Source organism: Rattus rattus, chromosome 17 (genome assembly GCF_011064425.1).
Source record: "Rattus rattus isolate New Zealand chromosome 17, Rrattus_CSIRO_v1, whole genome shotgun sequence".
In the NCBI taxonomy this organism is placed as follows: Eukaryota; Metazoa; Chordata; class Mammalia; order Rodentia; family Muridae; genus Rattus; species Rattus rattus.
The window spans coordinates 16,925,989-16,952,959 of NC_046170.1; the positions used below are offsets into that span (position 1 = coordinate 16,925,989).

The 26,971-nt window shown below is 50.2% G+C and overlaps 2 protein-coding genes across 2 annotated transcripts; one reads left to right on the forward strand and one right to left on the reverse strand.

Annotated features, from left to right (window-relative positions):
- Window positions 1-4,185: 4,185 nt before the first annotated feature.
- Window positions 4,186-11,921, reverse strand: Ucp1 (uncoupling protein 1). Its single transcript, XM_032887778.1, has 6 exons — window positions 11,796-11,921; window positions 10,931-11,129; window positions 8,009-8,209; window positions 7,816-7,917; window positions 6,819-6,999; window positions 4,186-4,300 (listed from the first exon to the last, which is right to left on the reverse strand). The coding sequence occupies exons 1-6, from the start codon at window positions 11,919-11,921 to the stop codon at window positions 4,186-4,188; spliced, it is 924 nt and encodes a 307-aa protein (XP_032743669.1).
- A 13,721-nt stretch (window positions 11,922-25,642) lies between these two features.
- On the forward strand, window positions 25,643-26,971 carry LOC116886631 (uncharacterized proline-rich protein-like; the record flags this gene model as incomplete). Its single annotated transcript, XM_032888136.1, has 2 exons — window positions 25,643-25,714; window positions 26,777-26,971. Coding segments are annotated over 2 exons (267 nt in total), but the record flags the coding sequence as incomplete, so codon positions are not given.

Consider the following 26,971-nt stretch of genomic DNA (forward strand, 5'->3'; position numbering starts at 1 on the left):
GTGAAAAGCAGCTCTTCGTTTCTGCAGCAGAAGGGTATCAGCCAAATAAAAGATGGAGTTTGCCCAGGAGGCTGGGAGTTTATTCTTGTGCTCATAACTGGGGACCAGCAGCTTCGTCCTCAGAATAGGTGCTCTACTCTAACCCGGGAAGGGCGGTGCTTCTGGGGAGGCTTTGTCATGTTCACATGTGAGTAGCCTCTCCACACAAGCAGCTGTTAAATGAAGATGAGGGGACTTGTTAACACTCTGAGGAAAATCATGATGTGTATTTTTGTTTTTTTCTGTCTCCAGTTTTTTGATGAGATAAAATTTTTAAATGTAATGTAGGTAGGACCCAACGACCACATTGACTTTGGTAGGGTAGTTCTGTGTTTTGTTAAAGTACTGACCAATATTTAAGCTGTAGTGTTCCCTGGAGGGAAAGTACCCGTTGGTAACTTTGTCTATTTTGCATCAAGCATTTGAGTTTCATGTAAAAGCAGTAGTGTGAAATGTGATGTCCTTTTGTTTGTGATGTTAAGTGAGAGAATAAAATCACAGCTGAAACTGTTGTAAGCCTTTCCATGGATGCTTGGGCTGCCGTTGTGCCCTGCACCCCTATTTAAGTCATTTGAATTCTGGAAACAATACCTAAATTACAGGTAAGTCGTGAGACTCTTACGTCACCTTGTAATTGTGTAAGGTGTTACTGACTGAGAGTAAGTGGCTCTGAGACCAAAAGTGTACTTCGTTTTACAAGAAGCCACCATCACCTGAGCTCACCCCATTCCACCCAGTTTTCACCAAGGGTAGATTCATGCTGCTCATCATTTTCTTACACTGTCCTCGTTCTATTTACATACTAATACTCGAGTTTTTCAGTTTCGTGGCATTCCAGTGTGTGCGTAATTGACTTCATTTGTTACTGCCACAGGGGAAACAGGATGAAGCAAATAAACAAAGTAGCATGTTTTCTATTTGTGATCCAAGATACTGTAAGGGTTGGGATTCCTTCAGAAGCCAACCTGAACAAAGGCTTTTTGCAGCCCCGTGGAAGGCGATCCCAGCAGACACTGACAGGCACTGGGAGGCTGAGGAAAGCTGAAAGGGTCTTCTATTAAGCAGAAATGCCTCTGTATGTCATCATATGTCACACTGGAGTGTGACGGCTCAGTGGCATTTACCCAAGAGTTGGCAGAAATGAGAAACCGATATAGCATCCCAGTTCCTCACCGCTCAAAGCTGTGCACATGAGTGTACTTCCCCCAGCTCTCAGGTGCAGTGCACAGGCAGGCAGTGATGACTCCAGAGGGGAAGACTCTAAGAAGTGAGATGCTCACATAACAGGAAGTCAGGTCCTAGCACACTGGAATGGGAAGAGCGGCCAGAGCAGTACGTCGGGAGAGGCATTAAAGCACCCACCACAAAATTCTGTTAACAAGCGAGGAACGGTGGCGACGGCTTGGGGTGTGGCTATTCCTCTTTTTCATGCACTACTGGAGTGATCCCTGGCATTGAGAAGGTGGAACATGAAAGGGTGGGCTGGGGCAGGTAATTAGGTCCTAGGAGATCCCCATTTATGAAAATATTAGTGCTGGTCTGGAAGGAAGGGCTATATCTCTCTGAAGATGGGCTACTATAAAAAGAACAAACATCTCCTTTCCCTGAGACGTAAAGGAGACTTCGCTCTCCCTAGGGTAGGGCCCTGGGCAGGTGTTAAATGTTAAAATCACTATTGGTGTTACTGTTAAGGTCTTAGGTCTTTGCCCAGAGCTTGCTATCTGGGGCTCATTTTCCCGTGAGTAAGCAAAGATGCTGAAGGATGAGACAATGGGACTCTGATCAGCAGGCATCCTTTGGACTCCTCCTTGCTTTCCACGGTAGCTGGATTACCCTTGTGTAAATATTAGCTGTTTTGAAAACCCCATGAACGCCTTGTCAGAAATACACAAAGAAAGGCACTGATTGCTCCAGTTCCTGAAGAGAGAGCCTGTCATGAATGTTTCAAACCATCTGCCTGTGCCAGAGGTTTTACTCTCAGAAGCCTTGGTGAACTCTAGACAACCTTGTAGTGAGCACTGGAGTTTGGGCTTCTTTAAAAAAAAAAAAACCACAGAAATCACATAAGAATATGTTTTTGTTTTAATTGCAGATATGGGATATGGGGTTACTTCAGACTGTCCACAGCAGCTGACTATGATTTTCCTCGTGCTCCGGCAGGGGTGTGATTTTGCCAGTTGCAGATGGTTTCTGCCATTATGTGACGTTGGGAATTCTGGGTATTATACATGCTAGGGCCCTGAGAAGCTGAGTGGGTTGTTGGTTGGTTGTTAGTGGTTGTGTTGGTCGAGATTTGTTAAGTACTCATGTATAAAGAAGAAACGACAAGAAATTGCGTATCCTGATGGTGAAGATCAGACATCCCCAATGAACTCAATGCCTCTAATCAGCAGGAAGTAATCTAAAGATAACGTTGCCCCCGTTCCAACCCCTGAGTTTATTCACGGAATGCTTTCCTTAAGCCCCCTCTATCTTTTTTTTCTCTCTTAATCTAGGTTAGGGGGATGAAAGGGTGGAAGAGAAAGGGTGGAGAAGAGTGGAAGAAAGAAGAACCCACAAAAAAGCCAAAGACATGCTGTACAACCCTCCAACCATTTCTACACAGGCCAGGGGAGGAGGCCCCCGGTGGTCAGGCCCAGGAACTGCTGTGATGGGTGCCGGGAGGTGGGGCCTGTTCGTGTAAACATGTTCTCATTTGCATATGACGTGCTGTGCTGTGATTGGTGCAAATATCCCTTCTCTGGCCTTTGGATCAAGCTGCCCTGGCTCACTGAGGGAATTAGCTAGGAAGTGGTATCTGTCCTGCCTCCCCTGACATTGCAACATTGAGTTGAATAAAAGGCTTCTCTCAAGGGTCTTCCTCCAGCTCTGTAACTTGCAGACCAACTCAGAAGTCTCAAACAACCTGGCCAGTAGCTGTGACACTGGTTAAGTGAGACATAGAAATCTCTTTTTCTATACCTACACAAGAATTGCCATACTGTCTGCCATCAAGGGCTGAGGTACTCTGATGCCTCGGTGCATCTGAAAGCCACAGCACCAGTCAGAGCCCAGGGCTGCGGAAGAGAGTGGAGACAGGTAGAATTAAGTGTCCCGCACACACACCTGCACTGGGACCACACAGTTTTGCCTCCACCTCTGCCCCAGCTGTTGTCCTACATGGATGGACACAGAATGGACACAGAAGCCACCGAAGACCAGCATGAAGAAAAGCTCCTGTTTACCTACGATTTCTCTGTGGGTGGAGCAAAAGGACCCACAGCAACACCACAGTATGAAGCCCAGGAGGGAACTTGCCGAAGGCAACACATCCTGAAGGGACTAAAACAGGAACAGGGCACCTGACTGCCTCTGTCTGCTGCCCCACTCTCAGTTTGTAAGAGTGGGAAACAAAACAACCAAAATCTCACTGTGCTCCTGCTGATCATCTTCCAATTGTAGGACAGACAGTCAAGATTCACCAATGACATCAGTGACAAAATGAATCTCGTGTCTCCAGGTGTAAGATATGGATTCCAGACACCTGTATGAACAGAGTTAGTTTGTACTTTTGATTCTGCAGAACTTCTCTTGCTCTGGGGACAATTCTGTATTCTAGCTGAGCCCCTACTCTTAAATCGAGGTATAGGCTCCTCAAAAAGACAAATCGTAGATGGAATTAACAGTACTTTATTGGGTATATTAGCTGTGAATAAATAATAATAATAAAATGAATTGGCAATATTTTCTTTGATAGCTTCTTTTTTAAGTGTTGATTGATGTCAAGTGTTTTAGGTTCAGTTTTTCTTTTCCACTAGTTTGAGCTGTAATTAAAATTATTTATACCCCATCAGACACTCCCACCCAAAGACCAGATAAATACAGTACCTTATATCGGTATTGTTTTGACAGGATATTACTGGATGCTATGCTCTTCCGTCCTTAAGACAGTGAGAATAAAAACTATGTGTATGTATTAGTTCTCCCTTTAAAGAAATTATCTTTTAATGTAAATAAAGTGAGCAGAGCTGTTCGTCTGATTTCTTTGGTTGGTTTTATTTGTGGTCTTCCAGCATAGGAGCCCAGCATAGGAGCCCAGCATAGGAGCCCAGCATAGGAGCCCAGCATAGGAGCCCAATGGTGTTTAGCATCCTTTCTCCAAGACACCTATGTGGTGCAGTCCACTGTCTGCCGGGACTTCATCAGCTCTTTCTTCAGCTGTTCAAAGCACACAAACATGATGACGTTCCAGGATCCGAGTCGCAGAAAAGAAGGCGCAAACCTAGGGAAGTACACAGCACCATCCCGTTAGCTGTTTGAAAGTCATAAAGCCATGGCGGTGGCAGCTTACGTGAATCATAAACTACACGAAGCAAGATAAAAGTAACGGAGGATGCTTATCTTTCCTCTGCGGGCGATCACGTTTCCTCTAGGTGTCTCTACTGCTTCAAAGCAAGAGCCCACTCAGACCAGTCCTACCTGTCTCCGGACGCCACAGAGCTGAAGCGACAGAGTTACCAAGCAACACTTCCCTCCTTTGCAGGGGAGAGGAAGTTTTTGTTTCATGTTACTTCCTAAACAGGAAGTAGAAAACTCCTAAGAGAGCAAACAGAGGGAAGAAGCACAGTGCTCAGCCTGCACGGATCACATCCAGGTGAGGGGGCGGGGTGATGTCGTTTTCCCCTGGGACAACTCTAAGAGACTCAGTGTCTCAGGTTGGGGATTTAGCTCAGTGGTAGAGCGCTTGCCTAGCAAACGCAGCAAGGCCCTGGGTTCGGTCCCCAGCTCTGAAAAAAAAAAATAGAAAAAAAGAAGAGACTCAGTGTCTCAATACAACTCAGTTCTGGGTTTAGGGAATTGCACCAAACTCCACAGAATGGCTTTTATACCAACCATTGCTCCAGAAGACAAATGAGTTAGTTGACAGTTAAAGCTGCTTTGAATATATTTTTTTAAAAATCAATTTTGTGTGTCTGTCTGTTTTACCTGCTTGTATGTCTGTACACCATGTGCATACCTGGGCACAGGAAGGCCAGGGGATATCTGATTCTCTGGAAATGGAGTTGTGTGGATGCTTGAAAGTCTCCATGCGAGCACTGGGAATCAGACCCAAGTTATCTGGAAGAACGGCCAGCACTTTTAATCACGGAGCCTTCTCTGCAGCCCTGAATAGATTTTTCTTTAAAAGAAGCCTCCCGGGGGTTGGGGATTTAGCTCAGTGGTAGAGCGCTTGCCTAGCAAGCGCAAGGCCCTGGGTTCAGTCCCCAGCCTCGGAAAAAAAAGAAAAAAAGAAAAAAAGAAGCCTCCCCTGCAAAAAAATACCTTCCAATTTGCTTTGTTTGTTTTAGTTTTGGGAGTGGGTCTTGCTATATAGCTCAGGGTAGACTCTGCCCCCTGGCTAGCGTCAGACTATTAGCAACCAATATTTCTGACCCTGTCTCCCCATTGCTGGGACTACACCTGTGCCAATATATTTCTCTTGACTCCCAGATGCATGGTGTGTGTGAGAGAGAAAGAGAGAGAGAGAGAGAGAGAGAGAGAGAGAGAGAGAGAGAGAGAGAGAGAGAGAAGATTTAAATAGCACTTACTTTGTAGTATTAAGTGTAGTATTTAATGTGTAGTAAGCATTGGACTCCATGGCATTTAAACACTAGCTCCCCACTGCCCAGTCAAAGGTTAACCTTGGGTGTTCCTCAGCATGGCCGTCTTCTTGAGACAGGATCTCTCCTGACATATGAAGCTCAAATAGTCAACCAGCCTGCCTGGCCTGTAAGTACCAGGGAACCCCATTTTTCTGCCTTCCTAGTGCTGGGTTGCAAGCATATGCCATCATGCCCAGCTTTTACATGGGCTCTGGAACTGGACTCCAGTTCCCGCGTGCGTGTGGCAAGTACTTACAGACTTACCCTGTCCTGGTTTGGTTTGGTTTTGTTTTTGAGGTAAGGCCTTGCTATGTAGCTCTGGCTGGTTTTGAACTCAAGGCAGTCCTTGTGCCCTTACCTCCCATAGTTTGGGCTTATAAGCATGTGCTACCACAGCAAACTCAGTCTGTTTAATTTAGTATCTGTTGTTGAGGTTAACACATATTAGAAAATATTTTAAAAATGGAAAAACATTTAAAAAATTAAAATTTCAAAATATCAAATTATGAAGTGATTAATAAATAATTTATAAGGGCTATGTCCACTTTAAGATAGTTTCTTACAACATATATTATTTGTACTAATGTATCGCAGGAACAGATAGACTTGAAATTTTATATAACATGCACGATATATTCATACTTTAGTTTATAAATTGTGGGGTATAGCTTTGCGGTTCAAAAGGTTATACAGTATTACTATTTCATATTATTGTAATATTTGTTGAATATATTTTTTAAAAATTGGGTCATATCGTACTTTAATAGGAAAGTGGTTTCCAATATAATACGCCAGCACTTTGTGGGAAAATGTAATCTATTTCTCAATAGGACTTTCAAAGTGAATGCAATTTTCGGTGCTTTTGCTTTAATAGAAAAACTTTAAATTAGATGGAGGCCACAAGACTCATTGCCTGGCATGTGCAAGGCCCTGGGTTTGATTCCTCTCAAGTGCTACCAAAAATAATTAATAAGCTTTTACTTTGTGGCATGACAGAATGGGTGGATCGAAGACATTTATGAAGAGGCAAAGACAGGTGGAGGCCATTGCAAGGACGAGGCCTGGAAGGCTAAATGCCAGTTGTCTTGTTGAGACAGTGCCCCAGCACACACAGGCACCTTAAACACAAATTTATAGACACAGGACGTTGTATCCTACCCTTTGAAAAAGGCTGCCGGTCCTTCCTTGGTGAACATGGTCATTGCACAGCTGGGTACACTTGGGTACTGTCCTGGTAGAGAGTTGATGAATCTCGTTTTTACCACATCCACCGGAGAGGCCAGGAGTGTGGTGCAAAACCCGGCGACAAGAGCTGACAGTAAATGGCAGGGGACGTCATCTGAAAGTGACCAACAGCAGACTTTGAGGTGCATGTGGTTGTACTTACCTGTCAGACACTTGCAAACCTATTAGTAACAGGAGGTTAATAGGATATATCAATAAGTCAATAAATATGTTAACATATAAGAAGCAAGCATGTACGTGTGTAGAGAAACATGCATGCTGGTACACGCTAATGACTGCAGAGACATTTACAGATTTATTATTGTAGGCTAGCACTGTTTTCTTTGAGCCTTGGGTCTGGTAGAATGCCTGATACACAAGCCCCTAACACCATTAGATTGCATTCAAGTAGTCGAAGGAGAAGGTCCATGATGTGGTTTAGATGAAATTACGATTAACTCTGTATGTAAGCTGCTCTTAACAGCCTCCTGATTCTGCAGTCCTAAGAAGAGAATGGCCGGAGACGTTCGCTTCTTGTTATTAATGGAGAATATTGGCGCAATCTCCTTTTGTACTTTTACAGAAAAGCTGAAATACAAACTTTGTTCCAACACAACTTTTAAATTGTATGTCTCTTTTGCTTCCTAAAAGATTACTTTTGTTAGTTGTGGTGGAACACACTCTTAACACAGCACATGGCGACCAGCCTGGTCTATATACCAAGTTCCAGGCCAGCTAGGGCTATATTGCCTGTCTGTCTGTCTGTCTCTCTCTGTCATACACACACACACACACACACACACACACACAGGACACTCCTCTCAAAAGAGAAGTCTACTGGAATCAAGCAATTCAATACAGTGTGGCTTTAGAAACTCTAAACTGAGATTGGAATGGTGCAGACACACTCGTGATAGAAACTGGGACGTACCTGCCAGTATGTGGTGGTTCACAAGGGCCCCCTTCATGAGGTCATATGTCACCAGCTCTGTACAGTTGATGATGACATTTCTCATTAGATTAGGGGTCGTCCCTGTAGAAAAACAAGACAGCATTTAATAAATGAGGTGCCGACTGGGTTTTGTGCCTTACGAACCGTGGAAGTCCTCTTGGCAGTTAGCTACCTTTCCACAGTGTTGACAAGCTTTCTGTGGTGGCTATAACTCTGTAAGCATTGTAGGTCCCAGTGTAGCGGGGTTTGATCCCGTGCAGATGGCTCTGGGCTTGCATTCTGACCTTCACCACCTCTGTGGGCTGCCCAATGAATACCGCCACGCCGCCCGTCATCAAGCCAGCCGAGATCTTGCTTCCCAAAGAGGCAGGCGCTGTCCAGGAAGAGGAAAAAGAAGGTTAAGAAAAGAAAAATCAAGGGTCCTGCCCCCACCAAGGCAATTACATATTTTAAAATTTTTGTGGCTAACCATGTGGTGTGTATCTGTGTGTGTGTGTGTGTGTGTGTGTGTGTGTGTGTGTGTGTGTGTGTGTGTGTGTGTGTGTGTGTGTGTGTGTGTGTGTGTGTGTGTGTGTGTGTGTGTGTGTGTGTGTGTGTGTGTGTGTGTGTGTGTGTGTGTGTGTGTGTGTGTGTGTGTGTGTGTGTGTGTGTGTGTGTGTGTGTGTGTGTGTGTGTGTGTGTGTGTGTGTGTGTGTGTGTGTGTGTGTGTGTGTGTGTGTGTGTGTGTGTGTGTGTGTGTGTGTGTGTGTGTATGTGTGTGTGTGTGTGTGTGTGTGTGTGTGTGTGTGGTGTTGCATCAGAGGACAAACCCTTTGCCCATGCTTCTTCTGGAACATTATTTTGCTTTTTTGAGTTAGAACTCTTGCTGGTGGGCAGCTCGCCTCGAAGACTGGCCTAGATGGACACCGCGCCCCTGCACCATCACATCTGGATTTGGGGCGGTGGTGAGAGTTCTAGGACTCAGGTTCCTGTGCTTACAAAGCAGGCACGTTGACTGGGCCATCTCTCTCTCTCTAGGATGTTTGCACTGTGTCCTTTCTTCTTCCCAGATGCTCCATCAGATGCTGGACCAACTCACAACACATAATAGTACTAGAAAACTTGAGTAGCCTAGTTTGTTTTTCTCCTCCAAGATGAAGACTTCCAAAGAAAAAGGGGGGGGGAATGTTTATTTCAACAGTGGCTTGGGCCTTTCTGAAACTTAGCGTTGTCCTTTCCTGTGCTTAGCTGCCATCTTGGTATTTCCCAACTGGGAGAAGACACCGGGTCACCAGTGATGCTGCTTACCCTGTGGGTGACAGTGTTTATTAAAGTTGTCCTGGGGAAAACCCTGTGGGCAACTTCTTTAATGTAAGACGTCAAATGACATCCAAAAGGGACAAAAAATTAGTACAGAGAAGCCTTTGTCTTAAAAATTTAGAAAAAAAAAGTCTTTTGATGAAAACAGACATCATTTAATAAAACCTCAGTGAATCCTGAAACCCAATACCCATTCTATAGCAAATAAAGTTAGGGTTCAAGATTGTTCACTTATTAAGGCCTTTCCTTCATCTTCCCACTTCCGCCTCCAGTCTGTGAGACAGGGAGGGTAACACCAACATCCTGCTCACGGGGCCTGAGTTCAGCCTGACACAGTTCTCAGCACACAGAGAACACACCAAGGTGACAGCAGCTTTCTTCTCCACCAGGTTTGATCAGCCGTGTGTTTTGAAGTATTCTGATCGGTGCCCTGATTCTTCTTGCCTGTATTCGATAGTGCACACCACACGGACTTGCGATTTCTTATATACACATTCTTACTGCTGCCAAGGTAACCCTTCGAAGTGTCAATGTGTGCCTCTCACTTGCGCTGAAGATTGAACCCAAGGCCGAGTGTTCAACCACTGGGTTCTAGGCCTGCCTGGCTATTTATTTACTGACTTGAGACAGAATCTTTGGAGTTGGCTTAGGCTGGCCTTGAACTCTTGATCTTCACGTTTCTATCTCCCTAGCTCTGAGATTCCAGGGACAGGCCACCACACCTGTGGCCTGCTTAGCATATTTGCAGTGATTTCCCATCACCATACGGGCAGAATTCCTTAGCGTGAACTGCAAGGCCCTTTGTGACCAGTTCCTGCTTTTTCTGGACTCACCTGTCCTTTCTCGCCAATGTGCCCGCCCTCTCTGCCCTGCAGGACAGCTCCTCACTCAGATTTTGTGCACAGTCTTCACTTGGCTGGAAAGGACTTTCCTTACCACTTTGTTACTGGCCCTCAAAGTCCCCTACAGCCCTCTCAAGAGTCGATGCAGATGCCAACTGTTCACGACTCCTGCACGATCGTGCCTCTTCACTGTGCCCATTCTGTGGTGGCTGGGAGCATCTGCCACAGTCGTGCAGTCAGCTGAACTGGAGGCTCCTGTCTAGAGCGGCAACTCTCGTTGGCCAACCTAGCAGTTTCCCGCCCAGGACAGTTCAACAAAGCTTCCTAGATCAACGGAAGAAGCAGAATGCAGAACAAGGAACACTCACAGAATAGATCTGATTACTTTGGAGCCTGATATTACGGTGATTGATTAAGGAACTTGCAGAAAGTCACCTGCTTCGTTAGCTCTACCGATTTGACAATGATGTTCTAGAAGCATCCAGACCTGTGTTCTGCGTGGATGAGTTTTACTTAGACATTAATGTGTGGAGTGTGGTGGTTTCGTTTTGACTTTGCACAAGCTCTTTAGGTTTCTCTGGGACTCTACCATTTGGGAAAGTCTGCTCTGGGCATTGCTTTGTAGCCCACCCACATTCCCCATGAAGAAACACAAGCTTCCTTCCCTGGCCTGTTGATTTTACATGCGAAGAATGGACATGCACATCTCCTTTCCTTCTAGAAGAAAAGAGAGGGTGCAAATATTGTCTTTTTTTTTTTTGACAATTTGTTATGAAGGCCAATACTCTTTGTGTGACTTTGGGTGAGTTGAGGCTGCTGGGAGGGAACCCAGGGTCTAGCTCATGCTAAGCAAACATACTACTACTACTACTAATTATTCAGGTTTTGAATAGAGCCTGATCTGGGGCATAGCTGCCCCACCCCCAGCCCCGCCCCCAGTGGCCACTCCTTACTTTCTCTCCCTGAAGAGAAGTACTCTTGGACCGTATCGTAGAGGCCAATCCTGAGAGAGGCAAAGCTGATTTGCCTCTGGATGCCGGCAGGCAGACCGCTGTACAGTTTCGGCAATCCTTCTGTCTTGGCCAGGGTGGTGATGGTCCCTAAGACACCTTTATACCTAATGGTACTGGAAGCCTGGCCTTCACCTTGGATCTGGAAATCAGAAAGGCGCAGGTCAGAGGGAAGTGGCTGTCCATTAAGGAAGGGGGTCCTACCTGGGTGTGAGGGGGACTAAACAAGACTGGTGCATGCTCTAGATAAGGCTCTTTTTATAAATTTCCTTTCTTACCAACCTCTCCTGTATACCACTCCATATTTGCATCTCTTTCCCTCTGTCTGTGTCTGTCTGTCTGTCTGTCTGTCTGTCTATCTATCTATCTATCTATCTATCTATCTATCTATCTATCTATCTATTTATCTATCTATCATCCATCTCGGAGGTGAAGCTTGCTACAATGCAGGCTCTGAACACCTAAACAAGGTACCCAGGAAATCTCCAGAGCCCCTAAAAACAAGATGGGACAGTGCCCCCAAAGAATCAAATTAAGGTAAAAGCGCCAGGCTTGTAAACTCTGAGGGGTTTGTCCCCACCTGCTCAGGACACCATTGCCTTATGAAGGGTTTGGCAGAGGTCGCAGTTAACCCACCACCCGCGGTTCTTCAGCCAATCCGAGAAAAGTGTCCTTTTCTTTCTGATAGCACCCATTCCCAAGACAGAGCCACCCTGAGAAAGAGCGGTTAAAGCACAGCACAGGTCACTGGGATTCCCACAGTAGTTGCTCTGCTTGGCGAACCCTCGCCAATGTCTTTGAACTCTACCTGAAGGCGGACTTTGGCGGTGTCCAGCGGGAAGGTGATGATGTCTGCTAGGCAGGCAGAAACGCCGGCTGAGAAGATCTTGACCCCCATGGTGGGTTGCACTTCGGAAGTTGTCGAACTCACCATCTTGGCTCGGAGGGCAGAGACCAAAAGGAATCAGCCCTGAAGACAACAGTGGCACTGTTGCCTGATGTGGGTACCGAACCCTCAACTTCGAACTTCTGGGGCAGCCACCAGGGCTATTTGTGGAGGAGCTCAAAGGTGAGCGTCCCTTCCTCTTGCTCTTTAAGCCCGGATCGCCCGGCACTTCTGCGCCCTGACTTGGTAGAGCTTTATAGCCCGATTGCTGGAGGAGGGGCTGAGCCGGCCCAGGTCCCCCAAGACCTGCTAGTGGGAATTGTCAGGGGCGTGCCCTGGGCGCACAAGCCTCCCAGACGCGCGTCACTCCCAAAGCCCTGGCCAGCACCTCTGCTTTGGCACCAGTTCCTGATGATGCCCGGAGGACACACGGAGGGGCTTCGCCCCGTATCCACAACATGGTGCCTTTTGTCACTCTTCACATGAGGAGCCTCCACCAGGGCGCAGAGCAGGGCCTGGCTCCCTCGAATAAGCGCGATCTGATTTCTGAGATGTTGCTGAAAAGTTCCACAGCTTTCTTGTAGGATGAACGTCCCAGTCCCGGGCCCTTCCCTGGCTGGCATCTGCCTGCCTACAATTTCATCTCCTTTCAGTTCTGAACGAGCCTTTCTTTACATTTCTTTCCAAATGTCACCTTCAGATTCCGATGGGGCGCGGATGGGGGTGTGGGAGGGGGGAGGAAATCCGTGCAAAAACTAATAACGCTCTAAACTTTCCCCAGAAAGTGAGTGCTTTGTGTGGTCACTTTTATTAGGGAGATGTCGATGGAGCTCAGCTAGCAAGCCTGTGGATCTCTGCAGGGAAGGCCAGCCTTTGCTTCTTTGGATAGCTCTTAGCAGGAGCCCTGGAAGGGCAGAGGCTTGGCTGCAGACACAACTAAGCCATCTGACCAGCTTCGTGACCCCGAGAAAGTCCTCCAGCTTGGGTTTGTGACTGTGCCAAATATAGTCCCAGATTGAAATCCTGTTACCCCTAGTGCCAGTTCAGACATTGCAAGGTGGGTGTATTGGTAAGGGAAAGTTTTTCTTCCCTCTGTCTTTGAGCAAAGGTTTACGTTTGAAAAGCTTTTAAAAACACTCAGTAGAAACTGTGAGAAAGAGCTGGCTGGGTCCAGGATCACCCAAAGACACCAGGGAGGCACATTGTTCTCATTCTCCCTCAGTGTCTAGGTTCTGCTCTGCAGCATGGTTTCCAGGAGAGTGAAGGCAAGAAGTCAGACTCCTCTCCAGGAGTACAGAGTGTAAGAGACAACACCCCTGGACACTACATGTAAAGGGAAAGTGTGCACAATAAGCAAGAACCCTGAGGAGCTTCCTCAATAACACACACACACACACACACACACACACACACACACACACACACACACACACATCTGGAGCTTGACCCAGAACCGCAGTGATGAGTAACAGAGACCGGCAGTGGCATGTGTGAAGACAGATGTCCGGAGGCAAGCAGAATGCCTTTTGTTGGCCCAGTGGCTGGGAAACTGAGTGATGGGGAGAAAGAGGGGTAGGGGCAGGAAGCTGCTAAGCTATGGATGAACAGTGTAATACACAGCCAGGTGGTGGTGACACACCTATAATCCCAGCACTCAGGAGGCAGAGGCAGGTGGGTCTTTGTGAGGCCAGCCTGGTCTACAGAGTGAGTTCTAAGATGGTCAGGGCTACTCAGAGGAACCCTGTCTTAAATAAACTCCAGAACAGCAGCGGCCACTGTGTAATGACCGTGAGCACCCTTTCTGCGTGTGGGTTCATCTTCTTACCCCATGCTGTGTAGGGCTTGGCAGATTGTAAAGTGGTCTTACACGAATGACACATCTTGCCAGATAACACAGCTTAAGAAAGGGGTACTATGGAGTCAAACATTATTAGAAGATGACTCTGCATTCAAGAAGATGGTCTCGGTCTTGGCGATGTTGCCACTCAATTGTCCTGAAGCCGTTGGCAGGTGGCTTTTAGACTCTTCATAAGACGACAACTTTCTGTCTTAGGATTGTTAGGAGAAAATGTCATTGGTGCTTTGTGAGAAGCTCCCATAGGGAAAGTCATGCTACGTGCAGAGAATGGAAGCTGAGAGGTGCTCGGAAGTTGTCGTCGGTGTGGGGGGAAAGGAAGTAGGAACTTTCTGTGGGAATGAGCACAGTGGGATTGAGAACGAAGCAGGGAACAAACTGTAAGGAAACACAGCTATGGTCTAAGAGGAATGGCACTTGGAGCCCTGGGTCACTGCATAAAAAAACAAAGTCAAATGTCCTTGAGGGTGTCATGCTTGAGAGGCACCTTGACGGCACCTCTGTGGTTCCTCACCAGGGTTCCAGCCACCCTGAACCCTTCAGACACTCAGCTCAACACACCGTGTCGTCTCTGTGGTGCCAACAGGAAGACTCATCACCTAGCGGGCGAGTGAAGGCTTTCATGAATGCTGACCCCAGAACATGGCATGTGGCCGGATGAAAACCTCACTCAAGGGGGCCCTGTGATGTCAGCTCAAGACAGGGAGTGGTTCTAGATTCCAAAGAAAGGGCTGGCCTTGCTGCCCTCAGAGCCTCTGAGAAGTGGGAGAAAGTTTGCCTCAGCAGGGGTGAGGCCGGTATCCCCAGAGAGTCTAATTCATGTTCTGGCAGGAAGCGTGGAAAGGTGAAGACTGGTGCAGTGTGATCAAGGGTGACTGACCCACTGTGACGTCGCAAAGGAGCGGCAGCAAGGTTCACTCGCCGCCGAGTGTCCTAGTTCTTCTCTTAGGATATAGAACACCGTTTACGGGGCACCTGCTCGCTGTGTGCTCACTCGGTGCTCACAGGATCGGTGAACGAATGTGTGCATTCAGTGCTCTGCTGTGAGCAGGGGTCTGAACCCTCCCAGCGTGACCTCTGATCTGTCTCCAGCAGGAAAGGTCGGGGCGTAGTTATCCAGATAAATGTCCAAACGACAATATTGTAAAAGAAGAAATAAAGACACTAGTCCCAGGAGAAGATACATTTAACCACACTAATATAGAAATATACAGCTTTCGTCTAATAGAACCGATCTCTATCACTCTTACAATTAATATCACGCACATTGTAAACTTAGCATTAGGGGTAAAATTAAATAAATTATTCATGTAATTGAAACTCTGAGTACTCTGTCAGCGATGTTGTTATAAATTGTCATGATTATTTTGAGATGATTTGGCAGTGTGCACGGCGCTATGAAGATGCCTTGAGATACAGTTCTGGGTATGAATCCTTTTAGATTTGTACCCTAAAGTAATTATCCCAGACGTGGAGAGAGTCGCCACAGCTTGATATTAAAAAAACAAGACGAGTGCAAATGCTCGCTTCCTTTTGGGATCCAGACATACATCTCTGGGGTCGGCTAAGGTGCTATGCGTTTTCTGGTGAGACGCGATACCATTAGAAGTTATACTGAAGTTAGAAAGAAGAGTCTCCTAGGGAGAGGGAGGCAGCGAGAGATCGGGGTTGGGTTTCATGATTTTTTTTGGTCCATCCTAAAAAGAGAGACTCAAACCCAGGGTGAGAGGGAAAGAAAATAATCCCATTTCAGTTCTGATTAACACTGCTCAGCAGAACAAGACGCCTGCGATCAAAGCTACCTGAGCGTCTGACAGTCAGCTTTGAATCTCTTGTCTTTTCTGAAGCTAAAATCCTTTACTTTGGGGGCTAGAGAGTTGGCTCGGCAGTTATGAGCACTTCTTGCTCTTCAGAGGACCAGGGTTCGGTTGTCAGCACCTCTGATGGACTGCTCGCAACTGCCTGTGGCTTTAGCTCTAGGGGATCCGATGGCCTCTTCTAGACTCTGAGGGCACCTGCGTGTACGTAGACAAGCGCAGATATGCATGAGGTTTTTTTAAAAAAGTATTTGCTTTGGCAATGCATAGTCCTGCATCCGTGAGACTGTTTTTATAAACAAGCTGTTTGATGCTAAGTACCTGATGTACAAAATACATCCAGTGCTCCAACTGGTGAAGCACATCTCCTTTTAACGCATTCGAACAACCCCTTCTATAGCACTGTAGCAATGCCAAACACCACCTGCAGGGCCTTACAAACTCTAGCACAGTTTCCACCGTACGCCTCTGATTTATATGCTGATGCTATCCCACTGCACAGAGTGGGAAAGTTGGGCACTCAGAGGCAACCAAGTGCCTTCTCTTGGGGCTCTCTGACCACCAGACTCGACACCGTGCTGTGTCAACTGTTTGCGGGATATGTTTGTGACATCGCACTTTCCTACGATTTGAAGATGTATAATAATTATTAGGACTCCTAATATATCTTTCACTAAGTCATATCCCATGTATATTTTTATTTGATTTCTCTATATTTCTAAGAAATTTGCGAAGGCCACAAAAGACAAAAAAAAGCATTTTTTAATATCTTTACAGTGGGGCTGGACGGAGACATGGTGCAGTGGTCAAGGGCATTTGCTGCTCCTGAAGAGACTCTGGCTTTGGTTCCCAGTACTCATGGTTTTGTTTTTGTTTTTGTTTTTAGCTCAAAACCATCAACAATACCAGCCCCAGGGGTCCCAGTGCCTTCTTCTAGCCTCCAGGGGTAGCCTCACACATGCGGTGTATATATACAGAGTCATGTATACTTATATATGACTAAAAACTTCCTCAGTGGCACTTGATGAAAAAGACAGAGGAGCGACATACACAATTTAGGAAAACGAGGCTTTGAGGCCAATGGAGAGGAGAATAAATCATTTAGAACAGGACATTTCTGTCCCCAGATCCAGTGGGTGGGGAAGATTTGCTTGCATGGAATTCAGGGGAAGGATCGGGGCAGAGGAATGTCACTAGAGGTGGGCTGACCACCATTAGGCATAGCTGGGGTGTGTTGGGCAGGGGCCTGAGAAGGGACGGAGCTGAGCCTGCATTGTCTGTGAGGACTTGGGCAATCTCTCCAATCTGTGTACGCTTCTCTGTTCTCGTCAGTGGAATGGGACGGTAGGCATAGCTGCAGCCATACGAGGGGGATTCAGAGAGAGAACACTAGCAGTGATTTATCACAGTAAAGACTCGATGTATCCAGAAAGGGGTGAACAGATGGTTATTATAATTACACTTTCTTTTGTTTCTCTGTAGCTCTGGCTGTCCTGGAACTTGTTCTGTAGACCAGGCTGGCCTCAAGCTCAGAAGATCTGCCTGCCTCTGGCTCTTGAGAGGTGGGATTAAAGGCTTGCGCCACCACTACCCAACTATAATTCCATGTTTAACTAATAAGTTTGATGCCCACTTAGTAGGCTGTAGGGCAGGTAAACATTGAACTTAAGGTTTCAACTGACACACTTTACAGCCCTCTCACTCTAGTATCCTCTGGTTGGGGTTCTGCTCACCTTTAGATTTGATCTTAGGTAGGAGAAGCAACCCAGCTCCCAGATTGCCTTATTAGAGCAACCGGGAACAACTAGGAGGTGAGCTGGGGACACCCAGCTAAAAGTCAGCCCTCGACCTCTTTGTGCTCAGTGGTTCCCGTTCAAATGAGGCCGTGCTTCTCAGGTTAGAGGTCACAGATCTGTTCCAGGACTCTCTTCTTCCACTGTCCCTCCTCTGTAGCTCCCAGACAACTGGAAGTTGCCGAATTGGTGCGTTCTGCCTGGTGGCAAGGACTTGGGAAAAGGTGAGGGGTTGCACTCTGAGTGTGAACGTGACGGGCAGTGGGTGAAGGAGCAGAGAGGAATTAAGGTGACACCGGGAATGTTCTTTGCGGCATCTGTGTTTGTTGGCCTATTTCCAGCCCTATTTGGCAGTCTGGGATGAGCCAGAAACCCGCCTCTGTGAACCAATTCTGCAGGAACTTGTGTGACCGGTTAATGATACAGAGTCTAGGACTCCCCCTCTCTCTGTCTCTGTGTCTCTCCCCTCTCTCCACTATTCGCTTTCCTGATAGAATTGGGCAAGTCTTTTACTCCCTTCTTTTATCAGTGGTAACAATAAACACCTCTCGGGTAGGGCTTCTGTCAGAAGAGTTAGGAAGAATATGTCACATGCAAAGCTCTTGGCCGACAGCAGCCTCAGCAGCAAATGGAAGCTATTGGTTTAGCTACAGGTAAGCTAAAGGCAGGGCGAAGCAACTTATTTCACAGAACTGTGGATGGAAACAAGTGCTAAGAAGTGAAGAAACCAAGACAGAAAAGAATGACCAGTGGCCAGAGGTGGTTCCAGTAGTGGGCCACTGAAGAACCAAAGTCTGGGACAAGTTAGTTACGGAGGATTTAGGGGGTCATTGGCCTCTCAATGCTGCCTGAGTTTTCTCTTAGGTGTCTAGACACCTAGGTAGACGTCTGCTACTTTTCTACTCCAGTTGCCTTGCTAGGTCGGGACTCTTGCCTCTGAGAATGTCTGACCTTCCCGAGTACTGGCTCTCCAAGGCTGTCCACCTCCTCTCGCTGCTTCTGAGTCTGCAGGGAGGATGGGCTGAGGGGAGGCCATGATAGTCAGGCTCCAAATAGTGTGGTAACTGTGGCTAAGTTTACAAATCCTTTTGGGATTTCTCAAACCTGCTAAAAGAGCAGCTAGCAACGGTGACCTTGCAGAAAGGGTCAACAATCTTTGTCTCCATACGGATTGACCTGCTCTGTTTCTCTTTGTTTGTTTTTTGTTTGTTTGTTTTGTTTGTTTTTGAGAACTTCCTCCCCTGGTGTTCTTCATCATGACTTCCTTTGGAATCCAGTGCTTATGTTTGGTTCTGTTTGTGAGCCCTCTGCTTCTACTCCATCGAGCTAGTGTTTTATCAGGCCTCACGGATCCCAACCACTGTAGCCTCAGTGGTTAACAGCACCGACTACTCTTCCAGAGGTCCTGAGTTCAGTTCCCAGCCCGACATGGTGGCTCACAGCCATCTGTAGTGGGATCTGATGCCCTCTTCTGGTGTGTCTGAAGACAGCGACAGTGCACTCATACACATGAAATAAATCTTAAAAAAAAAAAAAAAAAAGACTGCGCTGGCTTTTGAAAGCCCTCTGCATTTATTTTAGAACTGATTTTAGAACTTATTTGCGTGCCCGCTGAAACAAAGCAACAAAATTAGATCAATTTAATTAGAGCTTCATGAAATTAAATAAAATTGGAAAGAAAGTAGACATCTTTGCAATAGTGAATCTTACCATTTAGGACGGTAACATGTCCCCTCGCTTACCTCAGCTTTTCCTTACTTGCCCTTAATAATGTTTTAAAATTAATGGGGTAGACATTTGAGCTCAACTTTTGCTGGGCTTATCCTGAGGTTTATGATGTTTTTGAGAGTATAATAACTGGTGTGATGATATTGTGCACATGTGTATGTAGATGCCATGTATTGTGCACATGTGTATGTAGATGCCATGTATGGGAGGGGGCGAGTGCATGCTTAGATGTGTGTGCAAGAGCAAAGGACAAACATGGGTGTCATTTCTCAGGCCTCATTCACCTGGGTGTTTGGAGACAGGGTCTCTCAGTGCTCTGGAACTCATGGAGTAGCTGGCTGGTTGGCATTATTATGTAAGCGTTATACTTACTATGATGTAGGAATCAATAATTATGTAGATTGGCATGTGCTTACTTATCAGACCTTCTTGCACTTTTAGAAGAAAAATCTCGGGAGTGTGGCAGGTAGGTGTGTGCGTGTGTGTGTGTGTGTGTGTGTGTGTGTGTTCATGCTCGCACAAGTGTGTGCAGTGTGTGCATTTGTGCATGTGCACTAGGCTAGAGGAGGACGTCAGGTATCCCTTGAAACAGGGTCTCTTGCTGAACCTAGAAGCCTGGAGGCTATTGAGACTCAGTTACCCTCCCCTCTGCGCCCTGTGCCCACTGGAAGCACCGGGGAAGTGGCCCAGTGTGGCTTTTTTTCAGGGCCTTGTGCTTGCACAGCAAGTGCTCTTTCTCGCTCAGCCATCAGAGGCGTTCTTACATCTCTCTTCAGAAATCATTATGCATTGTCAATTATTACAACATTGCAATAATTAAACTCGCACCTCTATTTTGGGCCTGCATTATTTTAGCTTGAAGCTCCTGTTGGTCCTGGGAGTTCATAAGCATCTGGGCAGGTGGAGCACTTCCTACACATTTCCTGCGTTTGTTTGCATCTGTGAGACAGCCCCAGTTAGAATCTCTTATCAAAACAAATGGGTTGCATTTTGCATATATAGGCTTATATTTTGGTGCCATTTAATAAAACTGAACCATTTTCCCTGCCAAGTAACAAGAAAAAGGACACCACCACCACCACCACCTCTACCACCTCCACCTCCTCCAGCTCCACCTCCACCTCCACCACCATCTCCACCTCCACCTCTACCAACTCCACCACCTCCAAAACCACCACCTCCTCCACCACCTGCACCTCCACGTCCACCTCCATTTCCACCTCCACTTCCAAGTCTACCAACTCCACCTCCACCTCCACCACCTCCACCACCTCCACCTCCATCTCCACCACACAGGCACCTCCATGTCCACCTCCACTTCCACCACCACTCCCATATCCAGTACCTCCACCTCAACCTCCACCAGCACCTCCAAGTCCACCACCTCCACCTACACCACCTCCCGTCCTTCCACGACCTCCATATTTACCTACCACCTCGTCCACCCCTCCACCTCCACCTCCACCTCAAACTCCACCTCCACGCCCACCACCTCCCACACACCCACGACCTCCACCTCCAGTCCCACTTCCACCTCCACTTCCACCTCCACTTCCACCTCCACCTCCACCTCCACCTCCACCTGCACCACCTCTGCCTCCACCTCCACAACCTCCACCACACCCACAACTCCACCTCCACCCTCGACCACCTCCACCCATTCCACCTCAAACTCCACCACCACCACCACCTCCACCACCTCCACCTCCACCCCCACCACCTCCAACACAACCACCATCACCTCCACCTCCAGCACCACCTCCCCCCATCCACCCTCCACCTCCAGCACCACCTCCTCCACCACCGGCACCACCACTGCCACCTCCACCTCCACCTCCACCACCACCTCCACATCCATCTTCCCCACCACCACCTCAACCAACATCACCACCTCCACATCCACCTCCAACTCCTCCACCTCCACCACCAACTCCACCTCCCACGAACTCCACCACCTCCACCTCCTCCACCTCCACCTCTACCTCCACCACCTCCACGTCCACCACCTCCACCACCTACCACCCTCCACCTCCTCCACCTCCACCTCCACCACCTCCACCACCACCTCCTCCTCCACCTGCACCTCCACCTCCACCTCCACTTCCACCACCTCCACCTCCAATTCCACCTCCCACCACCACCTCCACCAACTCAACCTCCACCTCCTTCTCCACCTCCTCTTCCACCTCCACCACCACCACCTCCAACTCCACCTCCACCTCCACATCCACCTTCCCCACCACCACCTCAACCACCACCACCACCCCTACATCCACCTCCACCTCCTCCCCCTCCACCACCACCTCCACATCCACCGCCACCACCACATCCACCTCCACCACCTCCACCTCCACTTCTCCACCTCTACCTCCACCTCCAACTCCTCCACCTCCACCACCAACTCCACCTCCACGAACTCCACCACCTCCACCTCCTCCACCTCCACCTCTACCTCCACCACCTCCACAACCACCTAAACCTCGACCAATTATACCTCCACCGCCAACACTACATCCATCTCCGCCACCTCCACCTCCACCTCCACCTCCACTTCCACCACCTCCACCTCCAATTCCACCTCCACCACCACCTCCACCAACTCAACCTCCACCTCCTTCTCCACCTCCTCTTCCACCTCCACCACCACCACCTCCACTCCACCCCCACCTCCACCTCCACCTCCACCTCCATCTCCCCCACCACCACCTCAACCACCACCACCACCCCTACATCCACCTCCACCTCCTCCACCTCCACCACCAACTCCACATCCACCGCCACCACCACATCCATCTCCACCACCTCCACCTCCACTTCTCCACCTCTACCTCCACCGCCTCCATATTCACCTCCACCACCAACTCCCCATCCACCCCACCACCACATCCATCATCCCACCTCCCACCTCCCACTTCTCCCACCTCTACCTCCACCGCCTCCATCTTCACCTCCACCACCACCTCCATATTCACCTCCACCACCACCTCCACCTCCACCACCTCCACTTCCACCTCCACCACCACCTGAACCACCTCAACCTCCACCTCCTCCTCCACCTTCACCTCTACCTACACTACCTCCACATACACCTACACCTCCTACACCTCGACCACAAACTCCTCCACCACCTGTTCCTCCACCTCCACCTCCACTTTCACCTCCACCTCCACCACCTCCTGCTCCAACTCCATGTCCCTCAGCCCCACCACAACCTCCTCCCCCCACCTCCACCTCCAACTCCCTCCTCAACCTCCACCACCTCCACCTCCACCACCTCCCCTTCACCTCCACCTCCCCTAATTCCATCTCCACCACCACCTTCACTCCACCTCCACCTCCACTTTCACCACCTCCACCTCTACCTCCACATCCACCCCAACCCCATCCATCACCTCCACCTCCAGCTCCTGGACCACCACCACCACCACCACCCACCTCCACCACCCCCCACACCTCCCATCCACCACCACCTCTGCAACCACTTCCACCTCCACCTCCATGGCCACCTCCACCTCTACCACCTCCACCACCCCACCTCAACCACCACCTCCTCCACCACCTGCACCTCCACCCCCTCCACCTCCACCACAACTCCATAACCTCCACCTCCACGTCCACCCCAACCTCCACCTCCCCCTCCACCCCTCCACCATCTCACCTCCCACCTCCACCACCACCACCTCCACCACCCCACATCCACCCACACCCCATGTCCACCACCTCCATTCCACCTCAACCTCCACCTCCCATCCATCTTCCCCACCCACCACATCAACCAACACCACCACCTCCCACATCCACCTCCAACTCCTCCACATCCACACCACCACCCACCTCCACCACCTCCACCACCTCCACCACCTCCACCTCCACCTCTACCACCTCCAACACCACCTCCACATCCACCTAAACCTCCACCACTTATACCTCTCCCCCACCACCACATCCATCTCCCACCACCTCCACCTCCACCACCTCAATCTCCATCTCCTCCTCCACCTCCACCTCCACCACCTCCACCTCCAACTCCACCACCTCTACCTCCAACTCCACCACCACCTCCTCCACCACCTTCACCTCCACCTCCACTTCTTCCTCCACCTAGACCTCCACCACATCCACCTCCACCTCCAACTCCACCTCCACATCCACCACCCCCACCACCTCCCACCTCCCATCTCCCATCTCCCGCCTTCACCCCACCCACCTCCCCAACCTCCACCTCCACCTCCACCTCCCTTCCACCACCCCACCTCCACCTCCACAACCACCCACACCTCCACCACTTATACCCACCGCCACCACCACATCCATCTCCACCACCTCCACCTCCCTTCCCTCACCTCCCTTCCACCACCTCCACCTCCACAACCACCTCCACCCCCTCCACAACCTCCCCCCCACCCCCACCACCATTCTACCACTTCCACCTCCCACCTCCCACCTCCAACTCCACCACCCACCTCCCACCCCCACCACCATTCCACCACTTCCACCACCTCCACCTCCACCTCCAACTCCACCTCCACCACCTCCACGACCTTCACCTCCACCACCACCTCCTCCACCACATCCACCTCCACCTCCAACTCACCTTCCCCTTCCACCTCCACCTTCACCACCAAAACCTCCTCCAACTCCACCTCAACCTCCAACTCCACCTCAACCTTCACCTCCACCTCCACCTCCACTTTCACCACCTCCACCTCCAACTCAGCCACCACCTCCACCAACTCCACCTCCACCACCACCACCTCCACCATTATCTCAACCACCACCTCCACAACCTCCACCTCCACCTCACCACGTCCAACTCCACCACTACCTACTCCACCACCTGCACCTCCATCTCCCACCCTCCACCTCCCACTTCCACCACCACCTCCAACTCCATCTCCATTTCTTTTTTTTTTTTTTTTTTTTTTGAGCTGGGGGACCTAACTCAGGGCCTTCGCAACTACAGGCATCCACCCCACCTCTGAGCCAAATCCCCAACCCTCCATCTCCATTTCACCTCCACCTCCAGCTCCTCAACCACCCAACCCAACTCCACCACCACCACGCCCACCTCCACCTCCACCTCCAACTCCACCTCCACCACCTCCCACCTCCCACCTCCACCTCCACCCACCCACCTCCTCCACCACCTTCACCTCCATCTCCACCTCCTCCTCCACCCTAGACCTCCACCACATCCACCTCCCACCTCCACCACCACCTCCTCCACCATATCCACCTCCACCTCCAACTCAACCTCCCCTTCCTTCCACCTTCACCACCAAACCTCCTCCAACTCCACCTCCAACCTTCACCTCCACCTCCACCACCTCCAACTCCACCTCAACCTCCACCTCCACCATCACCACGTCCACATCCACCTCCACCTTCACCACCCCCCTCCTAAACCTCCACCATCACTTCCTCCTCCACCTCCAACTCCACCTCCACCATCTCCACCTCTACCTCCAACACCTCCACCTCCACCACTAACTCCTCCACCACCTGCACCTCCACGTCCACCTCCACCTCCACTTCAACCTCCACCTTCACCCCACCTACTCCCATCCACCTCCATGACCTCCCCTTCACTACCACCCTGCCACCACCTCCACCTCCACTTCAACCTCCACCCCTACCTCCGCCACCCTCTACCTCCACCACCTACCTCCACCCACTTTACCACACCACCACCCTCCACCTCCCCCCACCCCACTCCACCACCCCACCACCCCCATCCCCACCACCTCCTCCACCACCTCTGCCACCACCTCCACCTCTACTTCCACCTTCACCTACACCTCCACACCCACCACCAACTCCACCCAAAACTCCACCACCACCACCTCTACCACCTCTATCTTGACATACACCTACGCCTCTACCACCTCCAATTCCACTTCAACCTCCACCTCCACATTCAAGTCCACCTCCACCTCTACATCTATCTTCCTCACCACCACCTCAATCACCACCACCACCTCCACATCCCCCTCCAACTCCTCCACCTCCACCTCCCACCCACCTCCACCTCCCTTCCACCTCCACCAACACTTCCACCTCCACCACCTCCACTCCCACCACCTCCATCACTCAACTTCCACCTCCACTTCCTACTCCACCTCCACCTCCATATCCCCCTCCAATTCCACCACCATGTCCACAACTTCCATCTCCACCTCCACCTCCACCATCACCAACTCCACCCGACTCCACATCCACTTCAACCTCCACTTCCACCACCTCCTCTTCCACCTCCACCAGCTCTACCTCTACCTTCACCTCTACCTCCACCTCCACATCCACCTCCAACTCCACCACCTCCACCTCCACCTCCACCTCCACCACTTCCACCTCCAACTGCACCTCCTCCTCCACCAGCTCCACCTCCACCTGTACCTCCAACTCCACCACCTCCACCTCAAACTCCATCTCCACCTCCACCACCAACACCTCCACCTCACCTTCATCTACTCCCCTCCACTACAACCACCTCCACCTCCACCAACTCCACCCCCTCCTCCACCTCCACCTCCATCTCCACCACCTCCACCTCCACCTCCAACTCCACCTCCACCACCACCTCCATCTCCACCACCTCCACCTCCACCTCCAACTCCACCTCCACCACCACCACCTCCACCACCTCCACCTCCACCTCCACCCTCCACCACTGCACCTCCATCACCACCTCCACCTCCACCTCCACCTCCACATCCACCTCGAACTCCATATCCACCACCTCCATCTCCAGCTCCACCTCCACAACCACCACCTCCACCACCACCACCACTACATCCACGCCCATCACCACCTCCGACAACTCCACCTCCACCTCCCTGCCACCTCTACCTCCCACCTCCACCACCCCCCCACCTCAACCACCACCTCCTCCACCTCCACCTCCACCAGCACCACCTCCGCCACCTTCTTTATCCACCTACACCTACACGTCAACCACTTCCAACTCCATCTCAACCTCAACCTCCACATCCAAGTCTGCCTACACCTCCACCTCCACCTCCACCTCCACATCCACCTCCAATTCCGCCTCCACCCCCCCCCCCACCACCGCCCCCACCACCCCCTCCACCTCCACCTCCACCTCCCCCCTCCACCTCCACCTCCTCCTCCACCACCTCCACCACCTCCCCCTCCACCTCCACCACCACCTCCTCCACCACCTTCACCTCCACCTCCACCTCCTTCTCCACCTAGACCTCCACCACATCCACCTCCACCTCTACCTCCCCCTCCACTTCCACCTCCACCTCCACCACCACAACCACCTCCACCTCCGACTCCACCTCCACCTTCACCTCCACCTCCACCCCCAACCCACCCAACATCCACCTCCACGGCCCACCTCCATCTCCACCACCCCCCACCTACACCCACAACCTCCCACCACCTGCACCTCCCCTCATTTCCACCATCTCATCTATCCACCTGTACCACCCTCTACCTCCACCAACACATCCTCCACTATCTGCACCTCCTCCCCCTCCCCTCCCCCCTCCACCACCTGCACCACCACCACTTCCACCTCCACCTCCACCACCACCTCCAACACATCCACCACGTCCACCTCCAGCACCACTTCCTACACCACCCGCACCACAACTTCCACTTCCACCTCCATCTCCACCTCGACCTTGACCACCTCCACCTCCATTCCCTCCAACTCTATCACCACCTCCTCAAACACCTTCTCCTCCACCTCCACCACCACCTCCACCACCACCTCCACCAGCTCCACCTCCACCTCAACCTCAACCTCCACCTCCACCACCTCCACCTCCAACTCCCCCCACCTCCACATCTGTCTCCCAACCTGCACCTCCACCCCATGTCCACCTCCACCCAACCTCCACCACCTCCACCTCCACCAACACCTCCAGCACCTGA